Source organism: Mustela lutreola, chromosome 8, assembly GCF_030435805.1.
Source record: "Mustela lutreola isolate mMusLut2 chromosome 8, mMusLut2.pri, whole genome shotgun sequence".
Lineage (NCBI taxonomy): Eukaryota > Metazoa > Chordata > Mammalia > Carnivora > Mustelidae > Mustela > Mustela lutreola.
This window is the reverse complement of record NC_081297.1, coordinates 61,943,986-61,971,382: the sequence shown is the minus strand read 5'-3', so window position 1 is coordinate 61,971,382 and position 27,397 is coordinate 61,943,986. Positions and strand designations below refer to the sequence as shown.

Genomic DNA, 27,397 nt, shown 5'->3' with positions numbered 1-27,397 from the left:
AGACAGAGATCACAAATAGGCAGAGAGGCAGGCAGAGAGAGAGAGGAGGAAGCAGGCTCCCTGCCGAGCAGAGAGCCCGACGCGGGACTCGATCCCAGGACCCTGAGATCATGACCCGAGCCGAAGGCAGCGGCTTAACCCACTGAGCCACCCAGGCGCCCAAACTCTGAGAATTTTTATATAACTTTTTTCTGATTCTGAAGTTTGGAAACTGAGGTCAACTTTAGTCTGTGAAGCCTCTCTTTGCCTAGAGAGCTGCACATCTGAGCCCTGAAAAGAAGGGATCTTGGGCACAGTTGAATCCCTCAGTTGACCTCACTCTGGTTTCCAGCCTAGAAGGGCTGACAGGATCCAGCACTTTCTTCCAGGGTCAGCAAAGGGCAGAGGCCTGAAGTTAGGCATCACAGGGTTCTCAGCGGGGCCTCTAAGACCCCCTCCTCCCACTTTGCAGAGGAAGGAGGCGGCTGTGGAGAAGAGGATATGAGCTCGGTTCTCTGCTCCTCCCTCTCCTTGCTTTTCCCCACACCCATCTTCTCCCCCACAGCAGCCATCTCCCCCACAAAGACTGGAAAGAGGGAGGAGGGCAGGATTGGGCACTGAGGGATCAGAAGTCCCACAGCGCCCTATATCTGAAGGAAGCTCTGGCCAGGGTAGCTGTGCTGGTTCATGCTCACTGCCTCATGCTGCTTGTCCCCTCCAGCATGATGCTGGGGAGTCTGGGCCTTTGCGTACTATTTCCCACATCTGTGCGAGGTAAGTGTCGGGAGTGGGGGGTTTTTCACTCACCCACTGAGGGAAAGGGGGACTTGAAGCAGCAGCCACCCCTCTGGAAGAGTGAGTGGGGTGGGTGAGTGAGGGCAAAAAGTAGAGCCATGTGTCCCCATGGTGAGGTCAGGTTCCAGACCTCTGCTAACCCTGTTTCCTCTTATGGCATTACCACGCTGGCCCTGGGATATGAAACATGTTTTGTCTCTCCTTTTGGCTGCTGCTTTTGCCCCTGCATTCACTCCTATTTTGAACCTTCCCCTCTCCCCACCCTGGGCCACAGCACTCCCAAGCAGGCGGACCTGTGTGTTCTTTGAGGCCCCTGGAGTGCAGGGAAGCACAAAGACACTGGGGAAGCTGCTAGATGCAGGACCAGGGCCCCCCAGGGTTATCCGCTGCCTCTACAGCCGCTGCTGTTTTGGGATCTGGAACCTGACCCAAGGCCGGGCACAGGTGGAGATGCAAGGTGAATGGCAAAGTATACAGCAGGTGGAAGCTAGGGTGGGAGTCAGGTACATCCTGGGGTGGGGGTGACGGCAGCGGGAGAGGAGGAGAAATGGAATATGTAGAGGGAAAGAAAAGCCCGAATGAGATGGAGGGGATGCCTCTGATAGAGAAGGGGGTTATCCTCTGTTCCCAGACTCTGTTATGCTCGCTCGCCCTCTCTCTCTCTCTCTCCCTCTCTCTCCTCTTCTAATCCCACCCCAATCAGGATGCCGAGACAGTGATGAGCCAGACTGTGAGTCCCCGCACTGTGACCTGAGCCCCCGAGCCCACCCCAGCCCCAGGTCCACCCTCTTCACCTGCTCGTGCGGCACTGACTTCTGCAATGCCAATTATAGTCATCTGTCTCCTCCAGGGAGCCCTGGGACTCCTGGCTCCCAGGGTCGCCCCACCGTCCCAGGTAGCCATGCAGTGTGCTGGGGCCTGTTAGGGGCTGGGGCCCAGGTTAGGGTGAGAGGTAGAACCAGGGCCAGTTCTCACTCTACCCCCATCCCAAGTTTTCTTCCTCCTGGCCTTGAGAAGTTGGTTGCCCTGGTGACTGGGAGATAAGGGGCTTGTGACCAAGGTGGGGGTGGGTTCAGAAGCAAGTTCTCGTAGGAGGGGGAAAGGAGTGGAGTGGATTTGGGGCAGGGTTCATCCAGGCTGCATTCTTGCTTTAATGTCTAGGCGAGTCCATCTGGATGGCGCTGGTGCTGCTGGGACTATTCCTGTTCCTCCTGCTGGGCAGCAGCATCCTGGGTACTAATCTACTTCATCCATCCCTTGTCACCCCTGGTCACTGCCCCAAAGCTCTTGGCCCTTTCCAGCGTCCCCTGATCCCATGGTTCTAAGATCTCTACAGCCTGAGCCCATTACCTCCCACAAAGCCCCTTTCTCAGTCTCCATGCCTGTGTGCCCTGACCCAAGGGCTCTTTTCTGCCCCAGCCCTGCTACAGCGAAAGTCCTGCAGAGTGCAGGGTGGGTCAGCGCCAGAGCCAGAGCCAGAGCCAGAGCCGGAATCAGGCAGGGACTGGAGTGCTGAGCTGCCCGAGCTGCCTGAGCTGTGTTTCTCTCAGGTGCCCGGGGAGTGGTGGGGGCAGGTCCTCTGGTCCCTCCTGGAGGGTGTGCTGGGGAGGAAGCCTGGTCCTGATGCAAGCTGAGGCTCTCACCCAGCACCGTGTTTCCACCAGGTCATCTGGGAAGGAGGTCATTCAGTGGTGTGGGCTGGGCAGCTGCAAGGCAAACTGGTAGCCATCAAGGCCTTCTCCCGGAGGGCTGTGGCCCAGTTCCAAGCCGAGAGAGCGTTGTATGAGCTGCCAGGCCTACAGCACGACCACGTTGTCCGCTTTATCACCGCCAGCAGAGGGGGCCCTGGGCCCCCGCCCTGTGGGCCCCTGCTGGTACTGGAACTGCACCCAAAGGTAAGGACAGAGGGGCGTCTGTGTGTCTGTGCCTGTCTGTGTATGGGGGTGCTGGGCTGGGGGACAGCAGGGGCCCGTTTGCGCTTATTCTTCTGCTTCAGATTTCCTCTTCTCTAGAACATGAAAAATGATTTTTTTTTGTTTTCTTGTTTTTTTTAATTAGTCAAGAAATACTTGCTAATGTTTTTTACTCATGAAACATAGAGAAAGAGAAATCAGAGCCACTCATATTCCCAACCTTAAGGAAAACCAATGTTAAAGAAATATCTCAAGGCACAGCCCTCCAAAGCCATTGACACACTCGTCCAACGAGTACTTATGAACTTTATGAACCGTATGCCTAACCTCTTGGGCTAAGACAAACAGCCTCGTCCCCGCCTTTGTAGATTTGAGAGAGGAGTGGGGGAGACAGTAGCGAATCAGGTAAACACAAAAATAAGCGTCAAATGTCAAGTGTGCTAAGTGCTGAGAGAGGAGGTACTGTGAGAGAACAAGGGGATGTGCCTGGAGGGAATCATCATGAACAGGAAGGACGAGGAGGACAAGGTAGGCAGGGACCAGGCTGCCTCGTCCCTACGGACCATCTAAGGACTAGGGACTTTATTAGCCCCTGCAGTCCTCTCCCTCTGAAATCCTGAATTCGGAGAAGTCCGCTCTTTGACCATGTGCCTTAATGCCTAGCTCAACAACGTCTGCTTTCCTAAGTTGGTTGGTTGGTTGGTTGGTTGGTTGGTTGGTTGGTTGAACCTCCCTGGCACACTGAAGTCATGTTTTTGGAATGAGGGACACAAATGCTCCTTCCCTTCCCGGTTTCCCACTTGCTCCCCTCCTTTCACTCTCCTCCCCAGAGGCTCTTGGAGGAGGGGGCGCCTAACACCGCAGGCCAGGTGGTTCCCGGGGAATACCACTCCTGAGCTCGCCCTGTCTCTTCCGCTTCTGTTGGTGTCTCGGGTCCCTAGGCCGGATAAGGTGGTGACTCATGAGTGACCCTAGAGTCAGACTGCTGGGGTTCCAGCTCTACTTGCTTCTCACCAAGTGACTTCCAGCAAGTTTACTTCATTTTCTTTCAAGCTCCTCGTCTATCAGAGGAGTGACAGGCCCCTGTCTCCTAGGGTTGTGAGGATTGCAGGAGGCCTGGCACAGTAAGCACTCAGACACTTAACTAGGGCTACTGGTTTCCTGTCAGTCTGACAGAGGCACGTTCTCATTCCTCCCCTGCCTCTTGTCTCAGCCTGGATGGATCCGCATGTCCATCTGCTGGGAGAGGCAGGGGGGAGGTCTGTAGACTGATCTCTGCTGCCTGGGGCAGATCAGCCACCTCCAGCTTATGTGTCCTCCTTTTCTCTCTGCTGTTCCCCAGGGTTCTCTGTGCCACTACTTGACCCAGCACACCAGTGACTGGGGAAGTTCCATGCGGATGGCACTGTCTCTGGCGCAGGGCCTGGCATTCCTCCATGAGGAGCGCTGGCAGGATGGTGGGTGAGCTGGAAGGAGGAAGCCATGGAATCAGGAGCCACACCGCTGTGCTTCTGATTCTCCCTTAGCTTGGAGGGGAAGAAGTGGGAGAAAGGAAGAGGACCCATGCCCCTTCAACCTTGGCTTCTCTCACAGGCCAATATAAACCAGGGATCGCCCACCGAGATCTGAGTAGCCAGAATGTGCTCATTCGGGAGGATGGGTCATGTGCCATTGGAGACCTGGGCCTCGCCTTGGTGCTCCCTGGCCTCTCCCAGCCTCCCACCTGGGCCCCTACTCAACCCCGAGGCCCCGCTGCCATCATGGAGGTGAGTACTCTGGATGACGGTGAGGCCCGGGATGACGGCAGTGTTGCTGATGAAGGCACGCTCTTTGCTGGGGCAATGGAACAGCAGTACTTCTGACGTTTAGGACATTGCTGACTCTAGCTGGGGGTGATGAGGGAGCCCACCGAACCTCACCTAGGTTCTAGAACATCATCAGGGGGATACTGCATGGACCTGTGTTGTGGCAAGGCTTGCCAGGGAGATGACTCTTGGCCCTCCACGTCTTTCTCTCCAGGCTGGCACCCAGAGGTACATGGCGCCAGAGCTCTTGGACAAGACTCTGGACCTACAGGACTGGGGCACGGCCCTCCGACAAGCCGATGTGTACTCTCTGGCTCTGCTCCTCTGGGAGATCCTGAGCCGCTGCCCAGATCTGTGGCCAGGTGAGGATGGGTATGACCGTTCCCCCTTTTCCCCCCATAACTAACCCACCCATTCTAGATGCACCTACCTCCTGATGCAGGAAGTTCTGCCCTTCTCCCTCTTGGACTTTCCATGAGGAGGCACCCCAGGACTAGTTGACATCTAGCCCTATGTGCCTTTCCTCAGACAGCAGACCACCACCCTTCCAGCTGGCCTATGAGGCAGAACTGGGTAGCACTCCCAGCACCTGTGAGCTGTGGACCTTGGCGGTAGAGGAGAGAAGGCGGCCCTGTGTCCCACCCACCTGGCATGGCTTCACCACAGTAAGAACCCATGCTAGTGGGCTGGGGACCTGGAGAGTGTGGACCAGCCCATCTGCTCCTCTCTCCTCTCATCTATCCCCACTCCTGTCTCCTGTTCAGCTGGAGCTGGGCAGATTTGCTCTATACCTTGGCTCATCCCTTCTGCCATAAGTCTCACAGCCCATTCCTGAAACAGACACCTTCCTCCTGCTCACACTTGCCTGGTCTGTCTCTCTTCCTCTCCACCATCGGTTAGCCCTCTTTCTCAGTCCCCCTCCTCCAGGAAGGCCTCCTTAGCTTTGCTTCTGCCTGAGCTCTGCTCCCAAGATGGCTCCTCTCCTGGTACAATGGAGCCCAACGTTCAATCCAGTAATTCCTTGCCCTGTCCCACACGTTCGTGTTTCCACCATGGCCCACTAAAAGCCAGTCCTGGGTGTAAAGGGTTAAAAAGGTGGCCAAACAGTGAAATTTCAGGGTCTGTATAATTAGTTTCCTAGCAGGAAGCCCCTTTCCCTGCTACCTGATCTGTAATTTCCATGGCACAAGTATCTGTGGGGTTAACCATTGTTTGCCTAAGACCCTGGTCACCTGAAAGGAAGAGGAGTAATTTCCCATCAGCACGTGAAGTCATTAACCTGAATTAGCTCCTCAGAGGAAAATGTGGACCCTCTGAGGGCCACTGAGGATCCCAGGATTAAGCCTGCTTCCTGTTCTTCCCAGGACCCTGGTGGCCTGAGAGAGCTGCTGGAGGACTGTTGGGATGCGGACCCAGAAGCAAGGCTGACAGCAGCGTGTGTCCAACAGCGTCTGGCCGCCCTGGCCTATCCTCAGGAGGCCCGCCCCTTCCCAGAGAGCTGTGCCCAAGGCAGCCCACCTCTCTGCCCAGAAGACTGCCTCTCAGGCCCTCCCCATGGCCATCCCCCCTTGTAGGCCTCAGTAGAACAGCTGCTACTTCAGCCTCCAGCAAGGCCTTTGTTCCGGGGGTCCTCCCACACTGTGTCTCACCTGTAAATGTGCAGCTTATGTATAATCTCTGTACGTGCAAACATAAATCTGGTGTGCCGATGCCTGACTGCTGTGCCTCACCAGGGCCTTTCCAACCTGCCGGTAGCCTAGATCCTTCTGTGGGTGTCCAGTATAGGGCAGTCCCGATTGGGGCCTGAGGGGTGGGTGTGCATAGGAAAGAGATAAAGTCAGCTTTATCTCCCTGTCCTTGGGCCTTCCTGTCTTCCAGGGATCCTGGGCTCCTCCTGTCTCTCTTCTTTTCCTTCACTATCACAAGCCTACTTTTGGTGGGATCACGTGGCGGTCCTTGGGGAAAGATGAACTCGCCGGTCTGTAGCCGCCCAGAGACGCACAACTCCCCTTGCTGATGGCCTTCCCCGGGGTCCTGAGGCTTGAGCAGGAAGGCCTCACAGAGCACACAGGAAACTTGCTGTTCAGTGAGCAGTTTTCCAGGACAGGCGGGGTCAGTAGGTGGAGTGTTGCATGGTGGGGGAGGAAACTGCAGGAACCTGGGGAGCAGAAGCGTAGGGTGTATTGAGGAGAGAGAGCGGAAGTTCTGCGGAAAACTGTAGGCAAGGCCTTGTGAACTCTACTGAGAAGTTCTTCCTTCATTTCTTTTTGTGTCTTCTCTATTGGCTTTTCTTTCCCAACCCAGGCCTTTCATACGCCCCACAGAGACATTTCATGCTGGGTGCCTGGTTTATAGCCCTCATTCAGTTTCTTTTCTTTTTCTTTTTCTAAAGAGTTTTTTGTTTGTTTGTTATTAATTTAAGTAATCTCTATACCCAAAATGGGACTTGAACTCCTGACCTCAAGATCGACTCTGACTGAGCTAGCCAGCTGTGCCCCCGCCACCCCGCCTACCCCCACAGTTTAATTTCTAACAGTGCTCTTGGGGTAGGTTACATTCTCTTTCTAGGTGTCTGGTTTCTCATTTGCTAAGTCAGGGGGTTGAGGCCTTCTGGTCTAACTCCAGTAGAGCAGTGGGAAGGCTTTGACTCCCCACAATCCTGGTCAGTGACCAACGAGCCTAGTGTCTTTGAGTAAGTTACTTAACCCTAGGAATCTGTTTTATCATGTATAAAATATGGGTAAAAACACCTACCCTGCTTGCAAAGTTGATTCGGGGTAAACAAGAAATGGTGACAGGTCTTGTGCAGCCCCTGGCCTCAGTGGACACTTCTGTAAATGGTAGCAGTTGTGTCTGAACATTGAGATGATCTCTCACCCCTTTCCATGTTAGTTGTTCCAGCATTAACCTCTGCAGAGCCTGTCTGCTCTCAAGCCGTGAGGCTTCACTGTCCTTCAGCACTCTAATCCTCGATAAGACATCATCTTTTGGAATAGGCAGCCACCACCTGAGAAACTAAGCACATCGAAATCCAAGCTCCTGCCTCCCCCTCACCAATAGGGCTGCCTTCCCCTCTTCCCTGGCCCTCAAGTGCACCAAGTCTCTCTCTCTCTCTCTTTTCTGGCAATTTCTACACCCAAAATGGGGCTCAGAATCATGACCCTGGGATCAAGGGCTGCGTGCTCTTCTGACTTAGCCAGCCAGACACCCTGCACTCAGTTTCTCTTGGTCGTAGAGGAGCCCAACAAGGAAGGTGTTCTGTCTGCTCTGTGACCCTACCTCATTCCTCCAACCAATATCCAGTCGGTTCTCCAGTCCCACTAAGGTTGCATGGGTGGGGACTGCTCCTCTTCCTAGGCTGGCAGACCCCAACTATTATAATTGCCTCTTGGCCACCTATTTCCCCCCAGTCTTGGTTAAACACCAGGATCTGAATATTCTTTATTATTTTTTAAAGATTGTATTTATTTATTTATTTATTTATTTGAGAGAGAGCAAGCGTGAAAGAGAGATCATGAGAAGGGGGCAGAGTGGGAAGGAGAAGCAGACTCCCCATGGAGCAGGGAGCCAGCCCAATGAGGGGCTCAATCCCAGGACCCTGGGATCATGACCTGAGCCGAGGCAGATACTTAATGACTGAGCCACACAGGTGCCCCAAATGATTTTGTTTTTTAAAAGATTTATTTATTTATTTATTTGACAGGGAGAGAGAGAGATCACAAGTAGGCAGAGAGGCAGGCAGAGAGAGGGGGAAGCAGGCTCCCTCTGAACAGAAAGCCTGATTCGGGACTTGATCCTAGGACCCTGAGATCCTGACTTGAGCCAAAGGCAGAGGCTTAACACACTGAGCCACCCAGGTGCCCCCCGAATGATTTGTTTAAAACAAAAATTAGATCATATCATTCCCACGCTCAATACCTTTCAGAGACTTCCATTCACACTTAGAATAAAATCTGAACTCTTTCCCATGGCTTACAAGGATCTAGAAATACTTGCACCTACCTACACTTACCTTGATTCTTTTTTCTCCATAGCATATATACATTGCTGTCTGACACTTTATTGTATATTTATATTTTGCCTCTCCCAATATTACTTCAGAAAGGCAAGTATCTTTTTCTGTTGTTTTCACTTAATCCCCAGTGCTTAGAATAGTACCTAGCTGACTTGAGAAATACTTGCTAAATGAATGAATGACCGAAGTATGGTAAATATGGGGCGCCTGGGTGGCTCAATGGGTTAAAGCCTCTGTCTTCGGCTCGGGTCATGATCCCAGGGTCCTGGAATCGAGCCCCGCTTCGAGCTCTCTGCTCAGCAGGGGACCTGCTTCCTCCTCTCTCTCAGTCTCTCTCTCTCTGCCTACTTGTGATCTGTCTGTCAAATAAATAAAACCTTAAAAAAAAAAGAAGTATGGTAAATAATTACTGACTTAATGAATAAGCTGAAATGAACTTTTAAAACATAGTTTAAGGCTTTAAAAAATCTGAGTTTAGGGGCGCCTGAGTGGCTCAGTCGTTAACCATCTGCCTTCGGCTCAGGTCATGAGCTCCGAGTCCTATGATGGAGCCCCATGGCAGGCTCCCTGTTCAGCGGAGAGTCTGCTTCTCAATCTCCCTCTGCCTTAAAAAAAGGGCTCCTGGTTGGATCAGTGGGTTAAAGCTTACTCTGCCTTTGGCTCAGGTCATGCTCCCAGGATCCTGGAATCAAACCCCGCATCAGGCTCTCTGCTCAGTGGGGAGACTGCTCCCCCTCCCCCGGCCTCCCTCTCTGCCTACTTGTGATCTCTCTCTGTCAAATAAATAAATAAAATCTTAAAAGGAATAATCTGATTTTAAATCAGAGGAAGAATTTCCCAGCTAGCAGATAGGTGAAGATATACATGGAGGACATTGGTACCCTGTGAGGGTCCTGCAGAGAGGTTAAAATCATGCTAGTTTGATAGTAATCGTTCATCATATTAACGAGAATCATGATATACTAGCACTTAATATGTGCTTATTATGTGACAGATATATGTTTATCTCATTTCAACCACCCTACAAGGTAGGTACCATTGCCACTATTTTATAGATGAGAGAACTGAATGATGGTCTAAGGGGTTTAACTAATTCAAGGTCACACAATAAGTGGCAAAGCCAGAATTTGGCTCTCGAAGCCGTCTGACTGTACAACCACCATGTTCTCTATTCCTCTTTGTTCATTCATTCATTTATTCATTCATGTAGTTATTCATTTAATAGCTTTTTCATTAATACCCTCCTATGTACCAGGCACCATGTGAAGCTCTAAGTGCTAATGAACACAGACCCTGCTCTCAAGAAGTCTAATTTAGAAAGCTGATACTAATCAAGTAATTATTGATTGATTCATGTATGATTATAAACTGAGACGGATATGGTAAAGGAAAGGCAAGATTCTACCACATGCTACAACATACAAATCTCACCTAAGTAGGGTGTCAAAAAGGTTTCCTGAAGAAGTTATTCTGACGGGGGTGGGGGGTTGGGTGAGCCTGGTGTTGGGTATTAAAGAGGGCACGTATTACATGGAGCACTGGGTGTGGTGCATAAACAATGAATTCTGGAACACTGAAAAGAAATAAAATTTTTTAAAAAGAAAGGAAGGAGAAAGAACAGAAAATATTCAGTTAAGTGAGAAAAAATAACAAATAAAAGAACATTTCATTTATACAGTAGAATTTGAAAAAAAAAAAAAAGAAGTAATTCTGGAGCTGAGAGTTGATGAATGATCAGGAGTTAATTAGGCTAAGTGAAGAGAGATGGGGAACATTCCAGGCTGAAGGGAGTAAGGGCAAAGGCTCTCCTGCAAAAGGAACCAAGATCTGAAGGGATGAAAAAAGTTTAAGGGTTGGAGGGTAGAAAACTAGGAGTGAACAGTGTGAGAAGAGACCAGAGAGGTAGTAAGGCAAGACCACTGCAGGCTACAGTGACAAGATTTTGATTATTTCTTTACTGAATGCCTTTAGGGAAATAGACACTCATACACTGGGGCTGACGATGTAAATAAATATAACCTCTATAGAGAGTAATTTATCAATAACTACAAAAAGTAAAAATTTAAAGACATATATACAAGGTTATTTACTGCAACATTGTTTTTAATAGCACAAGATTGAAAACAATGCAAATATCCACTGACTGGTGGAATTGATTATGGTACATCATACAAAAGAGTAAAATGAAGTTGTGAAAAAGACAAAACACACTCTGTGTACTGATATGAAAATATCTCCAAGATGTACTAAGTGGGGGGGAAAGCTTCAAATTAAACTCTGCATAACTAGTTTTTATATTCTAAATGGGGGATATACATTTACATAGTATTTGCTTAATTGTAACGAAGAAACTGTGGAAACATATATAAGAAACTACAGGGGTGCATGGATTGTGGTAGACTATTGGTAGGTAGCTGAAGATAGATGTAAGAACAAGAGTGGGAGACTTTTCTCTTTATACCTCTTTATCCTTCCACATTTTGCAATCAAGTGAACATATTACCTTGTCAACAAAAATGAATACATATGTGTAAAAATAATTGTGATATTTGTCTTAAAGATAATAAAAAGCCAGTAAAGACACCATCTCACACCTACTAGGATGGCTGTACTGATAAAGACAGACAGTAACAAGTGTTGGGCCAGATGTGGAGAAACTGGAACCTTCATACATTGCTAGTGGGAACGTAAAATGATGTGGCTATTTTGGAAAAAATTCTGGCAGTTCCTGAAAAAGTGAAACACAGAGTTACTTGTATGACCCAGGGATTCCTCTGGAATTCAGAGCACTGTGCAACCATCACCATTGTGTTGGTATAACCAATAGGATTGAAAACATATGCTCACACAAAAATTTGTACATTAAAAAAAATCTTTTGATAAAAAAATTTGTACATGAATTGTCATAGCAGCAATATTCATAATAGGCAAAAAGTAAAAACAATTAAAATGTCCATCATCCGATGAATGGATACAACAAGATGTGGCATATTCAATCAGCAGAATGTTATTTAGTACTTCCTTCATAAAAAGGAATGAGGCAGGGTGCCTGGATGGCTCAGTGGGTTAAAGCCTCTGCCTTCAGCTCAGGTCATGATCCCAAGGTCCTGTGATCGAGCCCGCATCAGGCTCTATGCTCAGCAGGGAGCCTGTTTCCACGTGTGTGTCTCTCTCTCTGCCTGCCTCTATGCCTACTTGTGATCTCTTCCTGTCAAATAAATGAATAAAATAAAGGAATGAAGCACTCTTTCATAGGACAACATGGATGAACCTAGAAAGGATTATGCTAAGGGAAGAAGGCAGTCGCAAAAGACCACATATTGTACAATTTTCCATTTATATGAAATGTCAAGAATAGACAAATTTATAGACAGAATGTTGATTAATGCTTACTTAGAGCTTGAGGGGGTGGGTCGAGGAGAAAAAGGGAGGGGAATGAGGATTGCCCATTTGAAGGCTAATGGGCATGGCATTTTTTTTAGGGGGCACAAAAATATTCTAAAATTAGATAATGGTGATGGTTGCACAGTGCTCTTAATATGTTGAAAACTATTGAAAGGCACACTTTTTTTTTTTTTAAGATTTTATTTATTTATTTGACAGAGAGAGATCACAAGTAGGCAGAGAGGCAGGCAAACAGAGAGCCGGGGAAACAGGCTCCCTGCTGAGCAGAGAGCCCAATGCGGGACTCGATTCCAGGACCCGAAGATCATGACCCGAGCAGCGGCTTAACCCACTGAGCCATCCAGGCGCCCTGAAATGTACACTTTAAATGGGTGGAATGTATGGTATATGAATAATTTCTCATTAAGACTGCTTTAAAAAAGAGCAATAGTTTGGGGCACCTGAGTGGCTCAGTGGGTTAAAGCCTCTGTCTTCAGCTCAGGTCATGATCTCAGGGTCCTGGGATTGAGCCCCACATCCGGGTCTCTGATCAGCGGGGAGCCTGCTTCCCTGTCTCTCTCTCTGCCTGGCTCTCTGCCTACTTGTGATCTCTGTCTGTCAAATAAATAAATCTTTACATTAAAAAAAAGAGCAATAGTTTGAAATACTTAACTTCTAAAAGGCATTATGCCCATACAGACATATCAATAATTTATTTCAAACCCAATCTTCCCAAAAAGAAATAGTGTAGATATAAATTACCCTAGAGCTTAAGAAAACATGGGAGATAATTCATCTCAAATATTTAGCACAAAGCTGATAGGAAAGTACATCAAAATGTACTATGGTTATATAAGATATTACCATTGGGGGATGCTTGGTAAAAGGTAAATACATGGGAATTTTTGTTTTTTTGCAAATTCTCGTGAGTCTAAAAATTATTTCAAAATAAAAAATATTTTAAAAATCTGTCAAAGTCCTTAATTCAAGATGATAAACTCACTATAAAATTTATCTTCTTCGTATTTTTTTGTATTCCACAATTTTGGGATATATTTTCATTATGGGTTAGTTCAAAGTATTTAATTTCCATCATCGTTTATTCTTTGACCCAGAGTTATCTGGAAGCCTTTTTGTTTTCTTAGATTTCCAGATAGATATTTGTATTTATATTTTACATTGTGATCAGAGAATATGGTATGTATTGTACAATTCTTTGAAATTTGAATTATAGGGGCGCCTGGGTGGCCCAGTGGGTTAAGCCTCTGCCTTCTGCCCAGGTCATGATCTCAGGATCATGGGGGTCGAGCCCCTGCAGGCTCTCTGCTTAGCAGGGAGCCTGCTTCCTCCTCTCTCTCTGCCTACTTGTGATCTCTGTGTCAAAAAAAATAAAATCTTAAAAAAAAAAAGAAATTTGAGGTTTATTGGTTGAGATAAATTTTTTAAATAAATGTCTTAAGTATGCTAAGGAAGAATGAGTATTTTTAAGTTTTGGGTGCACGGTTTTCTGTGTTTATTCAATCAAGCCTGTTATTGTGATTTTTGGAGTCGAGAGGTGATGACAAGTTGGGAGCAGAAAAGGTGGAGAGAAGTGGAGGAAAGTCAGATTTATTTGGGAGACAATACAAACTCTGTATGGTGTTGGAAGGGTACACGTGAAAGGTGAAGGAGAGCGCCATCAAGGATGACCTCCTTGGTTTCTGCCTTATGCAATTCGACCGATGGCGGAAGTATGCATCTGAGATAGGGAATCCTACGAGGGATTAGGGAATATCTCTATTTCCCCCAAGAATGTTTCTTTACTTTCCACGGGGGATAGGGGGAAGGTGGTGAAATTGAGGTGTGGGGTTGGGACTCAGCAGCTCTCCGCCCTCTCTTAAACGCTCTGAATATATCCGTGTTGCAATACTGAACACGGTGAGTTTTTCACTTCACAAAGTATCGCACCTACCAAGCGAGGAGCAGCTCAGAGAGCACAAGCTGAGCATCCTAGTCGCCTTCCAAAGGATTTTGCCCAGAAACTGGCTCCGCCCTCTCCTAGATCGCTCTTGGCCCCGCCCCCAGGGATTTCCGGCCCGCCCACTTCGCTGCACCCTCCTAGTCCCCTGGAGAGCCCCGCTCCGCCCCTATTGCAACCGTTGTTCTCCAGCCTAGGGGGGACTAGAGTGATTGACGAAGATACTCTCCAATCACTACGCCGAAAGGCCAAGCGATGGCCAACTAGGCGGTAGCAGAGGCGGGTGTTGTAGCCTAGTTGGGAGGGGTGACCAGGAAGTGAGAACAGAGGATGAGTCAAGCCCAGGCTGTGGTGTGAAGGTGACGGGGCATCTGGTTTCCCCAATTTCCTCCTTTCCTCGACCCTAGGTCAGGGGTCCGTTCGCAACTAGGACGCGGGATCTCCATTTGGCGTTTTGAAGGTGGAAGGGGGTGTGTCTACATAAAGGAGCGGTTGAGAATCTGTCCTGAACGCCTTCTCCGTTTCGTCGAGAGGCAGTTCCTTCTAGCCTGCGGTGAGGGTCCTGTCTCTCTCCCCCACTCCCGGGGTGCGGGCTATGAAATTGTTAAAGATCCTCCCGTAGCTTGCGGATGGTGAAAGTCTTCCGGACTCAGTCACGGAAAGGGAGGTGAGGGATGAGGACAGTGAGATTCGCGAACTCTGCCCTTCTTCAGAGGAGTTAGAGACCTCCAGCTGTGGCGAGAGGGGCCCTGGGAGCTAGATCGCGGCAGTTAGGAAGGTGTGGGGGGGGGGGGCGCGAAATAAGTACTGAGGGCAAAGGAATGGGTTGGAAAAAACATTTATGTGGCTGTCGTGGTAGTTCTCCGAGTCTCTCCGAGAGGCGCTGGTTTGGGGCTCGGTCTTTAAATTCCCTGCCCACCTGTGCGCCATCAGCTTTTTGCCTTCCTTTCTTTCTCCACAGGCTGGAGGAAGCACCTGGAGATGTGGAATCCCAATGCCGGTAGGTATTTAGGGAATCTCTTTTCCCATCGCAGCCCCTTTTCAGTTGAGCCCCACAATAGGAAGTTTCTGTCCGTTTTTTCCTCCCCCTCTCTCACCCGCTGAAGCAAACCACAGCTGATCAATGCTGTTCTTTCCTTAGATTTCACTGCCTCCTTTTCTCACCAGCCCTGCTAGAGCCCTTACCTTTCCTCTGCTCTGCAGGTTTGTCTCCCCTCCGCCTCATTTTCCTTCCTCACCTTTGCATTTCCCTTTAAGTATTGAGTGAGAAGCCGAATTCCCTTCTTTTTTTGTCCTTGTTTGTTGTCAGAGGCTCTGAGCTGTTCTAATATCAAGTTATTCTTTGCTTCTTCACCAGGGCAGCCAGGACCAAATCCATATCCCCCTAACGTGGGGTACCCTGAAGGTTCCAGTCCTGCCCATCCACCACCACCTGTCAATCCTGCCTATCCTCCAGGCCCCTTTCCAACTCCCCCAGGAGTTCCCCAGGGGAATCCAGCTTTCCCCCCAGGTGGGCCCCTTAATCCTGTGCCTCAGCCTAGGTATCCAGGATGCCAACCCCTAGGTCCGTACCCACCTCCCTACCCTCCACCTGCTCCTGGCATGCCTCTTGTGAATCCCATGGCACCCGGCATGGTGGGACCAGGAATGGTGATGGACAAGAAGATGCGGAAGAAAATGAAGAAAGCTCATAAAAAGATGCACAAACACCACAAGCATGGCAAGGTTAGTGCCCTCCAGAGCCTGGCTAGGAAGAGGTGCCCCTACAGAGGGACTAGGCTAGTGGGAGTAGGCGAGGGGGATTAGCAGTCTGAGGACATAGAGCAGCCATTGTGTTGCTCTGGTAGATGGTTCTTCTTCATAAAGATTCTACTGGTAAGAATCTGATAACCTTGAAATATTAGGCTAATCGGGCCTTCTATCAAGGAGGGGCTATGCTGAGCCTTGGAATAGATAGCAGAATCAAAAGCCTTTCCTGTCTATCTATGCTCTCCCCAAACTTTTGCTCCACTCCCATTCCCAGATGCTTGTTTTAGCAAGTTAGACACACCCACCTTCAGTGTTCTCAAGGTTTTGTGTTAATTACAGGACCTTGTTTCCTACCACCCAGGGCATTCTTAGTGTCAACCCAAGGCAAGGCGAGTCTCTCCGTTCTAGAAGAGTGTTGATTAACAAGTAGCTCTCAGGACAACTCTGAAAGGATAGAACCAGCCTGGATCTTGAGGAGGCCTTGATTTACATTTTATTGCCTAGTGTTTATTTGCTTTAGGGCTTTGGGCATTACTTCCTGGTTCTGGATCTTTGGTAGAAGTTTGAGGAAAAGGAAAAAGGAGGTTGAATGGGGAGTGAAATTATTCTGGAGAGACTAAAAAATGTTTTTGTTGACTGTTGATGGGAGTGTGCATGTAAAGAACCTTGGTTAGTAGTCTCCCCACTTTTTCTCCCACCTTCCTCACTGTCTCCCATTTGGGGCTTAGGAAGAAGTAGAGCTAGTGGGCACCCAGATGCTGGTTCTACTCACTTGTCTTAGACCCATAGCTACATGAACTTTCCATGCAGCCTGTCAGTAAGCATTTGCAAGGTAGCAGCTGTCTCCTAGCACTATACTATACTAGCACTTGTAGTTTATTTCTTGCCTAGGCACTGGCTCGGGTAAAGAAAGTTAGAAACATGCTCCCAATGCAGTATTAAGTTCTGTGTACCGATTCAGGAGAGTATAATCCATTCCTGTATGCTCACTGCTAAGGGATATGTTTGCTTTTGCTGTGTAAGGGACAGTCTGTTTCAAGACACCTGAACTTAGGAAGCAAGAGTGCTTGGGTGGAGGGGTAGAGAGCACCAGAGAATGTCCCATGGAGTGATCAAAGGTCGTTGGATCTGATGGCTGTCTCCTTTCCCCTTTCCCGTTACAGCATTCCTCCTCCTCCTCCTCCTCTTCCAGCAGTGACTCTGACTGAATACAGGGCCTGGACCCTTCCCTCAAGCCTCTCCAGTTCTGCTCTCCCATCAAGCTTCAGACGCCATCTTGTACTGGGGAAAATTAGCCCTTGTGCCCCTTCTTCCTCATCTCCCAATCTGAGCCTTACTCTGCTGTTCAGCCCTAACTAGCTAGGGAAAATGGGAAAAGAATTACTATGGGCCAGCAAAGACCATCTTCTCACTACTTGGATAGAACTTTTAGCTGACAAGTTTAGCAGGAGAACTGTTTTTTGAAGATGGTGAGCCTTGGAGCTAAACTCTGAAGATGAGTTTAAGATCTGTAAAATGTGATTTTTTAAAAAATCTTTTGTAATACTTGCAGTTGGGAGGTGTTGTGGAAATTTAATTATGGAAAAAAGAATCTGTGCCATTTTTGTAATGTGGCTGGCACACTTTGGTGATTTAATGGCACATAGATTTCCCAGCAGCTTTTATTGGTGGTATGAACTGTAAGGCTGCCAGGAGGTGGAGTCCATTTGGTAGATAAGCTCTGCTTGCCATTGGAATCTCACTCCTTAGCTTAGTAGGCTGGCTTAGGTCCTTCTCATTCTCCACCTCTCAGTCCAAATAAAGCTTTTTTTTTCCCCTGGTCTCTGTTCACCCGTGCCATTACCTTGGTTGGGCCCAGCACACTGTACTACTTTTTCTGCCCTTCCATAGACCCTCCAAAGTGTATCCGTTTTATAGTAAACCAGAGTGTCAGTAAGGAAGACACCATATGTCCCTATGTTTCTTAAGTGGGAGGAACCTTCAGAATTGGTTCAGACTACTGGAATGGATCTCTACTGTGATCCGGTCAATGAGGATACAGGTCTTTAGCATAAGTTTTCATATCTACTACAGAGGTTCTTAATCCTGGCTGCCCATTAGCTATCAGAGTAGTAATTTAGAGTATAATCAGAGTAATAATTTAGACTGTAATCAGAGTAATAATTCAGAGTAATTTTTTAAATTCAAATTATTTAATATACTGTGTGTTATTAGTTTCAGGATAAGAATAATTTAAATTTTTAAAAAGATTTTATTTGTTTATTTGATAGAGAGATAGAGAGCACACGTAGGCAGAGTGCCAGGCAGAAGGAGAGGGAGAAGCAGACTCTCTGCTGAGCAGGGAGCCCTACGCAGGGCTTGATCCCAGAACCCTGGGATCATGACCTAAGCCAAGGGCAGATGCTTAACCAACTGAGCCACCCAGGTGCCCCTCAGGGTGAGAATAATTTAGAGTTTGGCCTTAAATCTATTGAATGAGGGGCTGCCTGGGTGGCTCAGTCAGTTAAGCATCCAAGCCTTGATTTGGTTCAGATCCTGATCTCATGGCTAATGAGACTGAGTCCCTTGATCAGCGAGAGTTTGCTTGGATATTTTCTCCCTCTGCCTCCTTCCTCTGCTCTTTCTCTTGCTCCCTCTCTGTCTCTCAAATAGATAAATAAATCTTTATAAAATTGTTTAAAAAAAATCTATTGAATGAGACTCTTAAGGATGGGGCTCTACAAATCAGTTTTGTTTAAAGTAGGCTCTATGCCCAGTGTGGAGCCCAGTGTGGAACTTGAACTTGCCACCCTGAGATCAAGACCTGAGCTGAGATCAAGAGTTGGATGCTTAACTATCTGAGCCACTTAGGCGCCCCCACAAATTAGTATTTTTAAGGAAACTGGTGGGTCGAGACACCTGGATGGCTCAGTGGGTTAAGCCTCTGCCTTTGGCTTGGGTCATGATCTCAGAGTCCTGGGATCGAGCCCCACATTGGGCTCTCTGCTGAGCAGAGAGCCTGCTTCCCCCTCCCCCTCTGCCTGCCTCTCTGCCTACTTGTGATCTCTCTCTCTATGTCAAATAAATAAAATCTTAAAAAAAAAAAAAAGAAAATAGGTGGGTGACTATGATAACACAGCTAGAATTGATGGCCCCTGATTCACTCTAGGCCATGCACGGTGTCACACATCAGGTTCTCAGCGATCTGCTGAGGAGAGGAAAAAGATATTCAAGAAAATTAGTTAATAAAGATAGAGGCTATAAAATGCCAGAGGGATAGAAACCTAGAACTAAGTGGGCAGGGTAGAAGGGGTCAAAGATGACTTCACAGGAAAAGTGACATTTCAACTACCTCTTGGCCCTGGAGCATGAAAAGTATAAGGAGAACAAAACAAAAAAAAACAAAAAAAAAAAAGAAAGAAAGAATGGATTTACCAAGTAGAACGGGGAGAGGAGCCAGGAGAGGCACGTATGCTTGGTTACAGGGTCAAAAAGTTCCATTGCGTGTTTGGGAATCACGGGCCTCCCAGTGGGGCTGGATTGGTTTTCTAGGAAATTGTTTATTGAGGAAATCCTGTATTCTGGGTGCTGAGCCTACAAAGATGAGTAAGACCATCCCCACTGTTAGTGACCCACAAGATCTAGTGAAGCAGACAGACATAAACAGATTATTATGAATCTGTAAAAAGGACCACAATAAAGACATGGATCCAGCAGTGGGGGAACCAAGGAAGGGATGATGGTGTCACTGGGAAAATGAGCTAGGTCTGGGCTGTGCCTCAGGATACGCAGGAGTTGCCCAGTTGGTAAATAATTTCAGCCAACATTTAGCATTTATTTTGTGCTGGGCTCAGGGTGTTTTAAATTTACAGCTTCTATAATCTTCAGAGCAACCCTATAAGGTAGGTACTATTATTCCAATTGTGGAGGTAAGGGAAACTGAAGCAGGAAGTGGTTCAGTAAGGATTCAGACTCAGGCTGTCTGGCTCCTGATTCTGTGCTCTTAACCCAATGGACTGCAGGCAGAAACAGTGGTTTTGCTGAGGCTAAGAGTTGGGAAAAGGGGTAGGATGAAACTTCAGGAGTTTTTGAACCTGAGTTACCGTGCAAGAGCCTGAAAGCAGAAAATGAGGCTGAAGTTGGGGAGATGGGCTAGAGGAAAGAGTGGGTTTGAGAGATGTTTCTGAGGTGAAACCCACAGGGGTTTGGGGCGTGAAGAACAAGGAAGGAGCGTTTTTCGTTGGCTATATTGTGTCTATGACCTTCCCCTGAGGTGAGTTATACCAAATAAATGCTTGAGGTCTTCCTAGAATTTATTAGTTCATTTATTTATTTATCCAAGATTTTATTTAGTTACCTGACAGAGACACAGCGAGACAGGGAATACAAGCAGGGCGAGTGGGAGAGGGAGGAGGAGGCTCCCCAAGGTTCAGGGAGTCCCATGGGGGCTCAATCCCAGGACCCTGGGATCATGACCTGAGCTGAAGGCAGATGCTTAATGAGTGAGCCACCGGCATATCCCTGTTTATTTTTTAAAAAGATTATTTATTGATTTATTATTTTTTTTTAACGGGGAAAGGACTCCCCTGTTTTCCCTGTGCTCTGAATGTTTTTATTTTTATATTTTTTTAAGATTTTATTTATTTATTTGACAGAGAGATCGTAAGTAGGCAGGCAGAGAGAGAGGGGGAAGCAGGCTCCCCATTGAGCAGAGAGTCCAATGCGGGGCTTGATCCCAGGACCCAGAGACCAGGACCTGAGCTGAAGGCAGAGGCTTAGCCCGCTGAGCCACCCAGGTGCCCCTCTTTATTGGTTTATTTGACAGAGAGTAAGCAAGAGAGAGCACCAGCAGGGGAGAGGGGCAAAGGGAGATAGAGAAGCAGGCTTCCCCCGCTGAGCAGGGAGCCTGACAATGGGCTGGATCCCAGGACTCTGGGATCGTGACCCCAGCCAGAGGCAGAGGCTTAACCCACTAAGCCACCCAGGCGCCCAACCTTTTAAGAGCTGAAAGTAAATACATTTACTTTGGGAGAAGATTGTAACTTTTTAAAGTTTTATTTAAGTAATGTCTATACCTAATATAGGGCTTGAATTTATAACCCTAAGATGACTGAGCCAGCCAGGCATCCTGTAATATTTTTAAAAACTTTGTTTAAAGGGGTATCTGAGGGGCACCTGGGTGCCTCAGTCAGTTAATCGTCTGCCTTCACCTCAGGTCATGATCTCGGGGTCCTGGAGTCAAGCCCCGCCTCCGGCTCCCTGCTCAGCCGGAAGCCTGTTTCTCCCTCTCCCCCTCCCCCTGCTTGTGTTCCCTCTGTCCCTGTGTCTCTCTCTGTCAAATAAATAAATAAAATCTTTAAAAAAAATAAAAAATTTAAAAAAGGGTGCCTGGCTGCCGCAGTTGGTAGAATGTGCAACTCTTGATCTCAGGGTTGTGAGTTCAAGCCCCACATTGGGTGTAGAGATTACTTAATAAATGAATTAAAAATCTTCTAAAATTTTTAATTTTTTAAAGTGAGCTTTATGGCCAGTGTGGGTTTAACTCACAGCCTAGAGATCAAGAGTTGCATGCTCCACCAACAGAGCTGGCCAGGTGCCCCAGATTGCAACTTTTTTTTTTTTTTTTTTAAAGATTTTGTTTGTTTATTTGACAGAGATCACAAGTAGGCAGAGAGGCTGGCAGAGAGAGGAGGAAGCAGACTCCCCGCGGAGCAGAGAGCCTGATTCGGGGCTCGATCCCAGGACCCTGGGATCTCCTGGGATCGTGACCTGAGCTGAAGGCAGAGGCTATAACCCATTGAGCTACCCAGGTGCCCCCAGATTGCAACATTTTTAAAATAAAGATTTATTTGTTTATTGTAGAGAGAGGGGAGGGGCAGAGGGAGAGACTTTTTAAAGCAAACTCCCCACTGAGCATGGAGCCTGACACAGGACTATCACCACCTGAACTGAAATCACAAGTAGGACACTTAACCAACTGAGCCACTCAGGTGCTCCAGACTGTAACATTCTTTTTTTTTTTAAAGATTTTATTTATTTGACAGAGAGAGATAGATCACAGGTAGACAGAGAGGCAGGCAGAGAGAGAGCGAGGAGGAAGCAGGCTCCCTGCCGAGCAGAGAGCCCGATGTAGGACTCGATCCCAGAACCCTGAGATCATGACCTGAGCTGAAGGCAGAGGCTTAAGCCACTGAGCCATCCAGGGTCTTTTTTTTTTTTTTTTTTTTTAAGATTTTATTTATTTATTTGACAGAGAGAGAGGAGGAAGCAGGCTCCCTGCTGAGCAGAGAGCCCGATGCGGGATTCGCTCTCAGGACCCTGAGATCATGACCTGAGCCGAAGGCAGCGGCTTAACCCACTGAGCCACCCAGGAGCCCAGATTGTAACATTCTTTTTTTTTTTTTTTTTTTTTAAGATTTTATTTATTCATTTGACAGAGATCACAAGTAGGCAAAGAGGCAGGCAGAGAGAGAGGAGGAAGCAGGCTCCCCGCAGAGCAGAGAGCCCGATCTGGGCCTGGATCCCAAGACCCTGGGATCACGACCCAAGCCGAAGGCAGAGGCTCTAACCCACTGAGCCACCCAGGCGCCCCCCAGATTGTAACATTCTTTAACCCACTGAGCCACCCAGGAGCCCCCGAGATTGTAACATTCTTAATAGGATACTATTCTTTGTGTAGTCAAGCCCCCAGCTCTTATTTCTATATTACATTGTTCCTTTTGTCCCCCTTCCCCGCTTTATAGAGGAGCATAGTGTAGGCCCTCTTTTGGATCTAACATTAGTTCCTTTAACCCATCTATTTTGAAGTTGATTCCATCTGTGTGTGTGTTTATATAACATTGTTTTAACATCATTCAACTAATTCAATCTTTTATTGTTGGAATTTTAGATTGTTTCCAGTCTTACTATATACTTAACTACAGCAGTGAATATTTTGGACATATATCTTAAAAAAAAAAAAAAGATTTTATTTATTTGTCAGAGAGAGACAGTGAGAGAGGGAACACAAGCAGAGGGAGTGGGAGAGGGAGAAGCAGGCTTCCTGTGGAGCAGGGATCCCGGTGTGGGGCTGAATCCCAGAACCCTGGGATCATGACCTGAGCCAAAGGCAGATGCTTAATGACTGAGCCACCCAGGCGCCCCTTTTTTGGACATTTATCTTAACTAGAAGTTGAAAATCGGATCCCCATAGCTATATCTGGCTGAGTATTTTTTTTTCCCTTTGGCGGGCCTACTCACTGTGTTAAATAACATTTTCTTTTTCTCTTTTAAGATTTATTTGTAGAGAGAAAGAGAGAGAGCACAAGCCGGGTGGGGCGGGAACGAGGAAGGAGACCGGACTCTGCACTCAGCATGGATCCTGATACGGGGCTCAATCTGAGGACCCTGATATCATGACCTGAGCTGAAACCAACTGCACCCCCCAGGTGCTCTAATATCCTTAACCAACTGCACCACCCAGGTGCTCTAATATCAGACATTTTCTTTATTTCTTTCTTTTTTTAAAAATATTTTATTTATTTGTTTGACAGAGACTGAGAGAGCTTAAGCAGGGGGAGAGGCAGAGGAGGAAGGAGGCTCCCCACTGAGCAGGGAGCCCAATGCGGGGCTCTATCCAGAGACCCTCGGATCATGACCTGAGCCGAAGGCAGACGCTTCACGGACTGAGCCATCCAGGTGCCCCTAATATCAGACATTTTCAATAAAGATTTAGATTTTAAGCTGGAAACTCTATCAACAGTGAGTTCACAATTCTGAAGGCAGAAATTCTGGCCCTGAGTAGTGGTCATTCCTTATTGATGGGTCCTGTACTCTCCAGTTTTATCATCTTTTCAGCTTCCTGTTGCCTTCTTTCTACCCATTACATGACTTGCCTGTCTCCTGAGAACATTGGGATTGCACCCTATTTTGTGCAACAATATAAAGCATTAAAGATGGTCATTCTCAAGTGTGCTTATCTTACGCCTTCACCACCTTGTGCCCATGAGGGGAATCTGGGATTCTGCCATTTTCTTCTTACTGGAAACAAAGTATAGCAAGGTTTCCACACATTTGAGAATGGAAAAGGATAAGAAACCCATGAGATCTAAAATACAAATTGAGGGGTGAGTGGCTCAGTAGGTTAAAGCCTCTGCCTTCGACTCAGATCATGATCCTGGGGTCCTGGGATTGAGCCCCACATCAGACTCTCTGCTCAGCGGGGAGCCTGCTTCCCTCCCTCTCTCTGCCTGCCTCTCTGCCTACTTGTAATCTCTCTCTCCCTGTCAAATAAATAAATAAAATCGTTAAAAAAAATAAAATAAAAATTGACACTAACTTTGGGGATTGCCAATCATGGGATGAGTCTTTAGTTTGCTGCCTTTTTGGAGTCATCTCCCCATGTCAGGTTGTTTTATGGCTCTAGGCAAACTCGTTCTCTTTTTTCCCCTTCTGAGAGGAATTTACTGATTCATAAAATTATCAGGTATTGCTATTAAGTGCATCACATCTTTCTCTTTCAAAGCTGATTACAGCTATTGCCCAGCCCTAGGAGAAGCCATGCTATTGTTAGTAAAGGATGACATTATTTTATCAAAAAATTTTTAACGATTTTTTAAAAAATAAATAAATAAAAATAAAAATTTTTAACGATTTTATTTATTATTTATATTGTTAAATAATGATATTATATTATACATTATATAATTTATAATAATATAAATAAATATATAATATATATATTATTATAAATGAATAAATAAATACATAAATTACGAGAGAGAGAGAATACAAGCAGGGGGAGTGGCAGAGGCAGAGGGAGAGGGAGAGAAGCCTGCTCCCCGCTGAGCAGGGAGCCTGATATGTGGCTGGATCCCAGGACCCTGGGATCATGACCTGAGCCCAAGGCAGATGCTTAAACGACTTAGCCAGGTGCCCCTATTTTATCAACTTTTATTTGATATTTGTTTTGCCTTCCACATGGATAGCTACTCACTTCCACCTGAGCTCTCAGGGTCTTTGGAGTCTAAACGACCCAAGTGCAAAATCTTTTTTTTTTTAAGACTTTATTTATTTTTAAGATTTTTATTTATTTGAGAGAAGAAGGGAGAGAGAGAGACCATGAGTGGGGGAACAGATGGACCCAGAGGGAGAGGGGCAACAGACTCCCTGGCAGAGCAGGGAACCTGACTCTGGGCTTAATCCCAGGACCTCAGGATCATTACCTGAGCCGAAGGCAAACATTTAATCAACTGAGCCACCCAGGCACCCCACCATGTGCGAAATCTTGAGGTTAATTTGATCTTCTGCACAGGCCTCATAGTAAGCCTGCTCCTTAGTTTGATTTGAAATGGTGGTGTCCTGGGGCACCTGGCTGGCTTGGTCAGAAGAGCATGCAACTCTTGATCTCAGGGTTGTGAGTTTGAGCTACATATTGGGTGTAGAGATTACTCAAATGAATAAAACTTAAAAAATTGTTTTGGAGGTGCTGGGTGGCCCCACATTGGGCTCTCTGCTCCATGGGAAGCCTGCTTCTCCCTCTCCCACTACCGCTGCTTGTATTCTCTCTCTTGCTTTCCTTCTCTGTCCAATAAATAAATGAAATCTTTAAAAAATTTTTTTTTCTTTTTGAGGATTCCTGGGTGGCTCAGTTGATTAAGCATCTGCCTTTGGTCCAGGTCATGATCCCCTGGTATGGAGCCCCACAATGGGCTCTCTGCTCAGTGGGGAGCATGCTTCTCCCTCTCCCTCTGCCTACTACTCTCCCTGTTTGTGCTTTCTCTTTGTCACATAAATAAATAAAATCTTTATTTATTTTTTAAAAATATTTTATTTATTTGTTTGTCAGAGAGAGAGAGAGAACAAGCAGTCAGAGTGGCAGGCAGAGGCAGAGAGAAGAAACAGGCTCCCCGCCAAGCAAAGAGCCCCAGCGGAACTCAATCCTAGGACCCTGGGATCACGACCTGAGAGCCAAAGGCAGCGGCTTACCCAACTGAGGCACTGAGGCACCCATAAATAAAATCTTAAAAATTTTTTTTAAAATGTTGGTGTTGCAACATTTTCTTTCTTCCTCCCCACCCCCCTGCTATTTTCTTATTTCCTTTCCTCTCTTTCAGCATTTGGTCTGCCCCTTGCCTTTGCCAGTGATAGACTTCTTTTTATTTCTATCTCACATTGTTTCTTTCTTTTTTTTTTTTTTTTTTTTTTTTTTTTTTTTTTTTAAGATTTTATTTATTTATTTGTCAGAGAGAGAGAGAGCAAGAGTGAGCACAGGCAGAATGGCAGGCAGAGTCAGAGGGAGAAGCAGGCTCCCTGCAGAGCAAGAAGCCCGATGTGGGACTCGATCCCAGGACGCTGGGATCATGACCTGAGCCGAAGGCAGCTGCTTAACCAACTGAGCCACCCAGGCGTCCCATGTTTCTTTCTTTTTTTTAAAGATTTTATTTACTTATTTGACAGACAGGGATTACAAGTAGGCACAGAGGCAGGCAGAGAGAGGAGGAAGCAGGCTCTCCACCGAGCAGAGAGCCCAACGAGGGGCTCGATCCCAGGACCCTGGGATCATGACCTGAGCCGAAGGCAGAGGCTTTAACCCACTGAGCCACCCAGGCGCCCCTCACATTGTTTCTAATACACCCGTCACTCCCACCCAGGGGAACTGGAATCCCCAAGCTGTATTTTTCACTTTGGGAAGGTATTCCTCTTCAGATGACTCCAGTGAACTGGAGTTACCCAATAAAACTTAACTGATATTAAGGCCAGAACTGACACCTAAAGGACTTGAACAAGGTTCAATAATAACCCTGTATTTGCTTTCTCTTAATTTCCTCCTCCTTATTTTGTCTTATTCCCTGCCAGAGCTCTTCTGGGTTTTTTGTTGTTGTTGGTGGTGGTGGTTCTTTTTTTTTTTTTTAATTTTTACAAAAAGCTAAAATTTAGAAGTTTACAGACATAACACAGAAGAAAATAGTTTAATGAACTCCTGTATTCCCATCACCTAATCTCAGTAATTATCAACATTTTGCCAATCTCATTCCATTCCACATATTGTTTCCAATTTTTATTATAAAAATAATTTTTTAAAAGTTTAAAGAATATGACGATTACCCATACACCTACTACCCACACTAAACAATTGTTAATGTTTTCTCCTACTTGCTTCAATATCCCTATGTGACCCATTTGAGAGTCTGTTGCATACATCATGACCTGTCATCCGTAAATATTTCTTTTTTTTTTTAAGATTTTATTTATTTATTTGATTGATTGACAGAGATCACAAGTAGGCAGACAGGCAGAGAGGAGGAAGCAGGCTCCCCACTGAGCAGAGAGCCCGGTTCGGGGCTCCATCCCAAGACCTTGGGATCACGACCTGAGCCGAAGGCAGAGGCTTTAACCCACTGAGCCACCCAGGCGCCCCATGACCTGTCATCCATAAATATTTCATGAAGCAACTCCTAAACAGCATTTTTCCTACATAACCACAATCCCATTATCACACTTAAGAAAACTTTTTTTTTTTTTTAAAGATTTTATTTATTTATTTGACAGAGAGAAATCACAAGTAGGCAGAGAGGCAGGCAGAGAGAGAGAGAGAGGAGGAAGCAGGCTCCCTGCTGAGCAGTGAGCCCGATGCGGGACTCGATCCCAGGACCCTGAGATCATGACCTGAGCCGAAGGCAGCGGCTTAACCACTGAGCCACCCAGGCGTCCCATGACCTGTCATCCATAAATATTTCATGAAGCAACTCCTAAACAGCATTTTTCCTACATAACCACAATCCCATTATCACACTTAAGAAAACTTTTTTTAAGTTTTTTTTGTTGTTGTTGTTGTTTATTT

The 27,397-nt window shown here is 46.8% G+C and overlaps 2 protein-coding genes across 3 annotated transcripts; both read left to right on the top strand.

Annotated features, from left to right (window-relative positions):
* Positions 1–176: 176 nt before the first annotated feature.
* Positions 177–8,958, top strand: AMHR2 (anti-Mullerian hormone receptor type 2). The gene is made up of 10 exons (XM_059185189.1): positions 177–1,231; positions 1,478–1,669; positions 1,936–2,007; positions 2,194–2,324; positions 2,439–2,669; positions 4,030–4,144; positions 4,281–4,453; positions 4,707–4,854; positions 5,021–5,157; positions 5,857–8,958. The coding sequence occupies exons 1-10, from the start codon at positions 883–885 to the stop codon at positions 6,064–6,066; spliced, it is 1,758 nt and encodes a 585-aa protein (XP_059041172.1). The 5' UTR covers positions 177–882; the 3' UTR covers positions 6,067–8,958.
* Positions 8,959–14,141: 5,183 nt separating this feature from the next.
* PRR13 (proline rich 13) lies at positions 14,142–17,417 on the top strand. 2 transcript variants are annotated; one of them, XM_059185187.1, is made up of 4 exons: positions 14,142–14,401; positions 14,810–14,848; positions 15,206–15,573; positions 16,761–17,417. In XM_059185187.1, exons 2-4 carry the CDS (start codon positions 14,830–14,832, stop codon positions 16,803–16,805), a joined length of 432 nt encoding a protein of 143 aa, XP_059041170.1. In that variant the 5' UTR covers positions 14,142–14,401; positions 14,810–14,829; the 3' UTR covers positions 16,806–17,417. The 2 variants fall into 2 exon arrangements, with proteins under 2 accessions (XP_059041170.1, XP_059041171.1); XM_059185188.1 differs by having other exon boundaries at positions 14,150–14,207.
* The last annotated feature ends 9,980 nt before the right edge of the window (positions 17,418–27,397 follow it).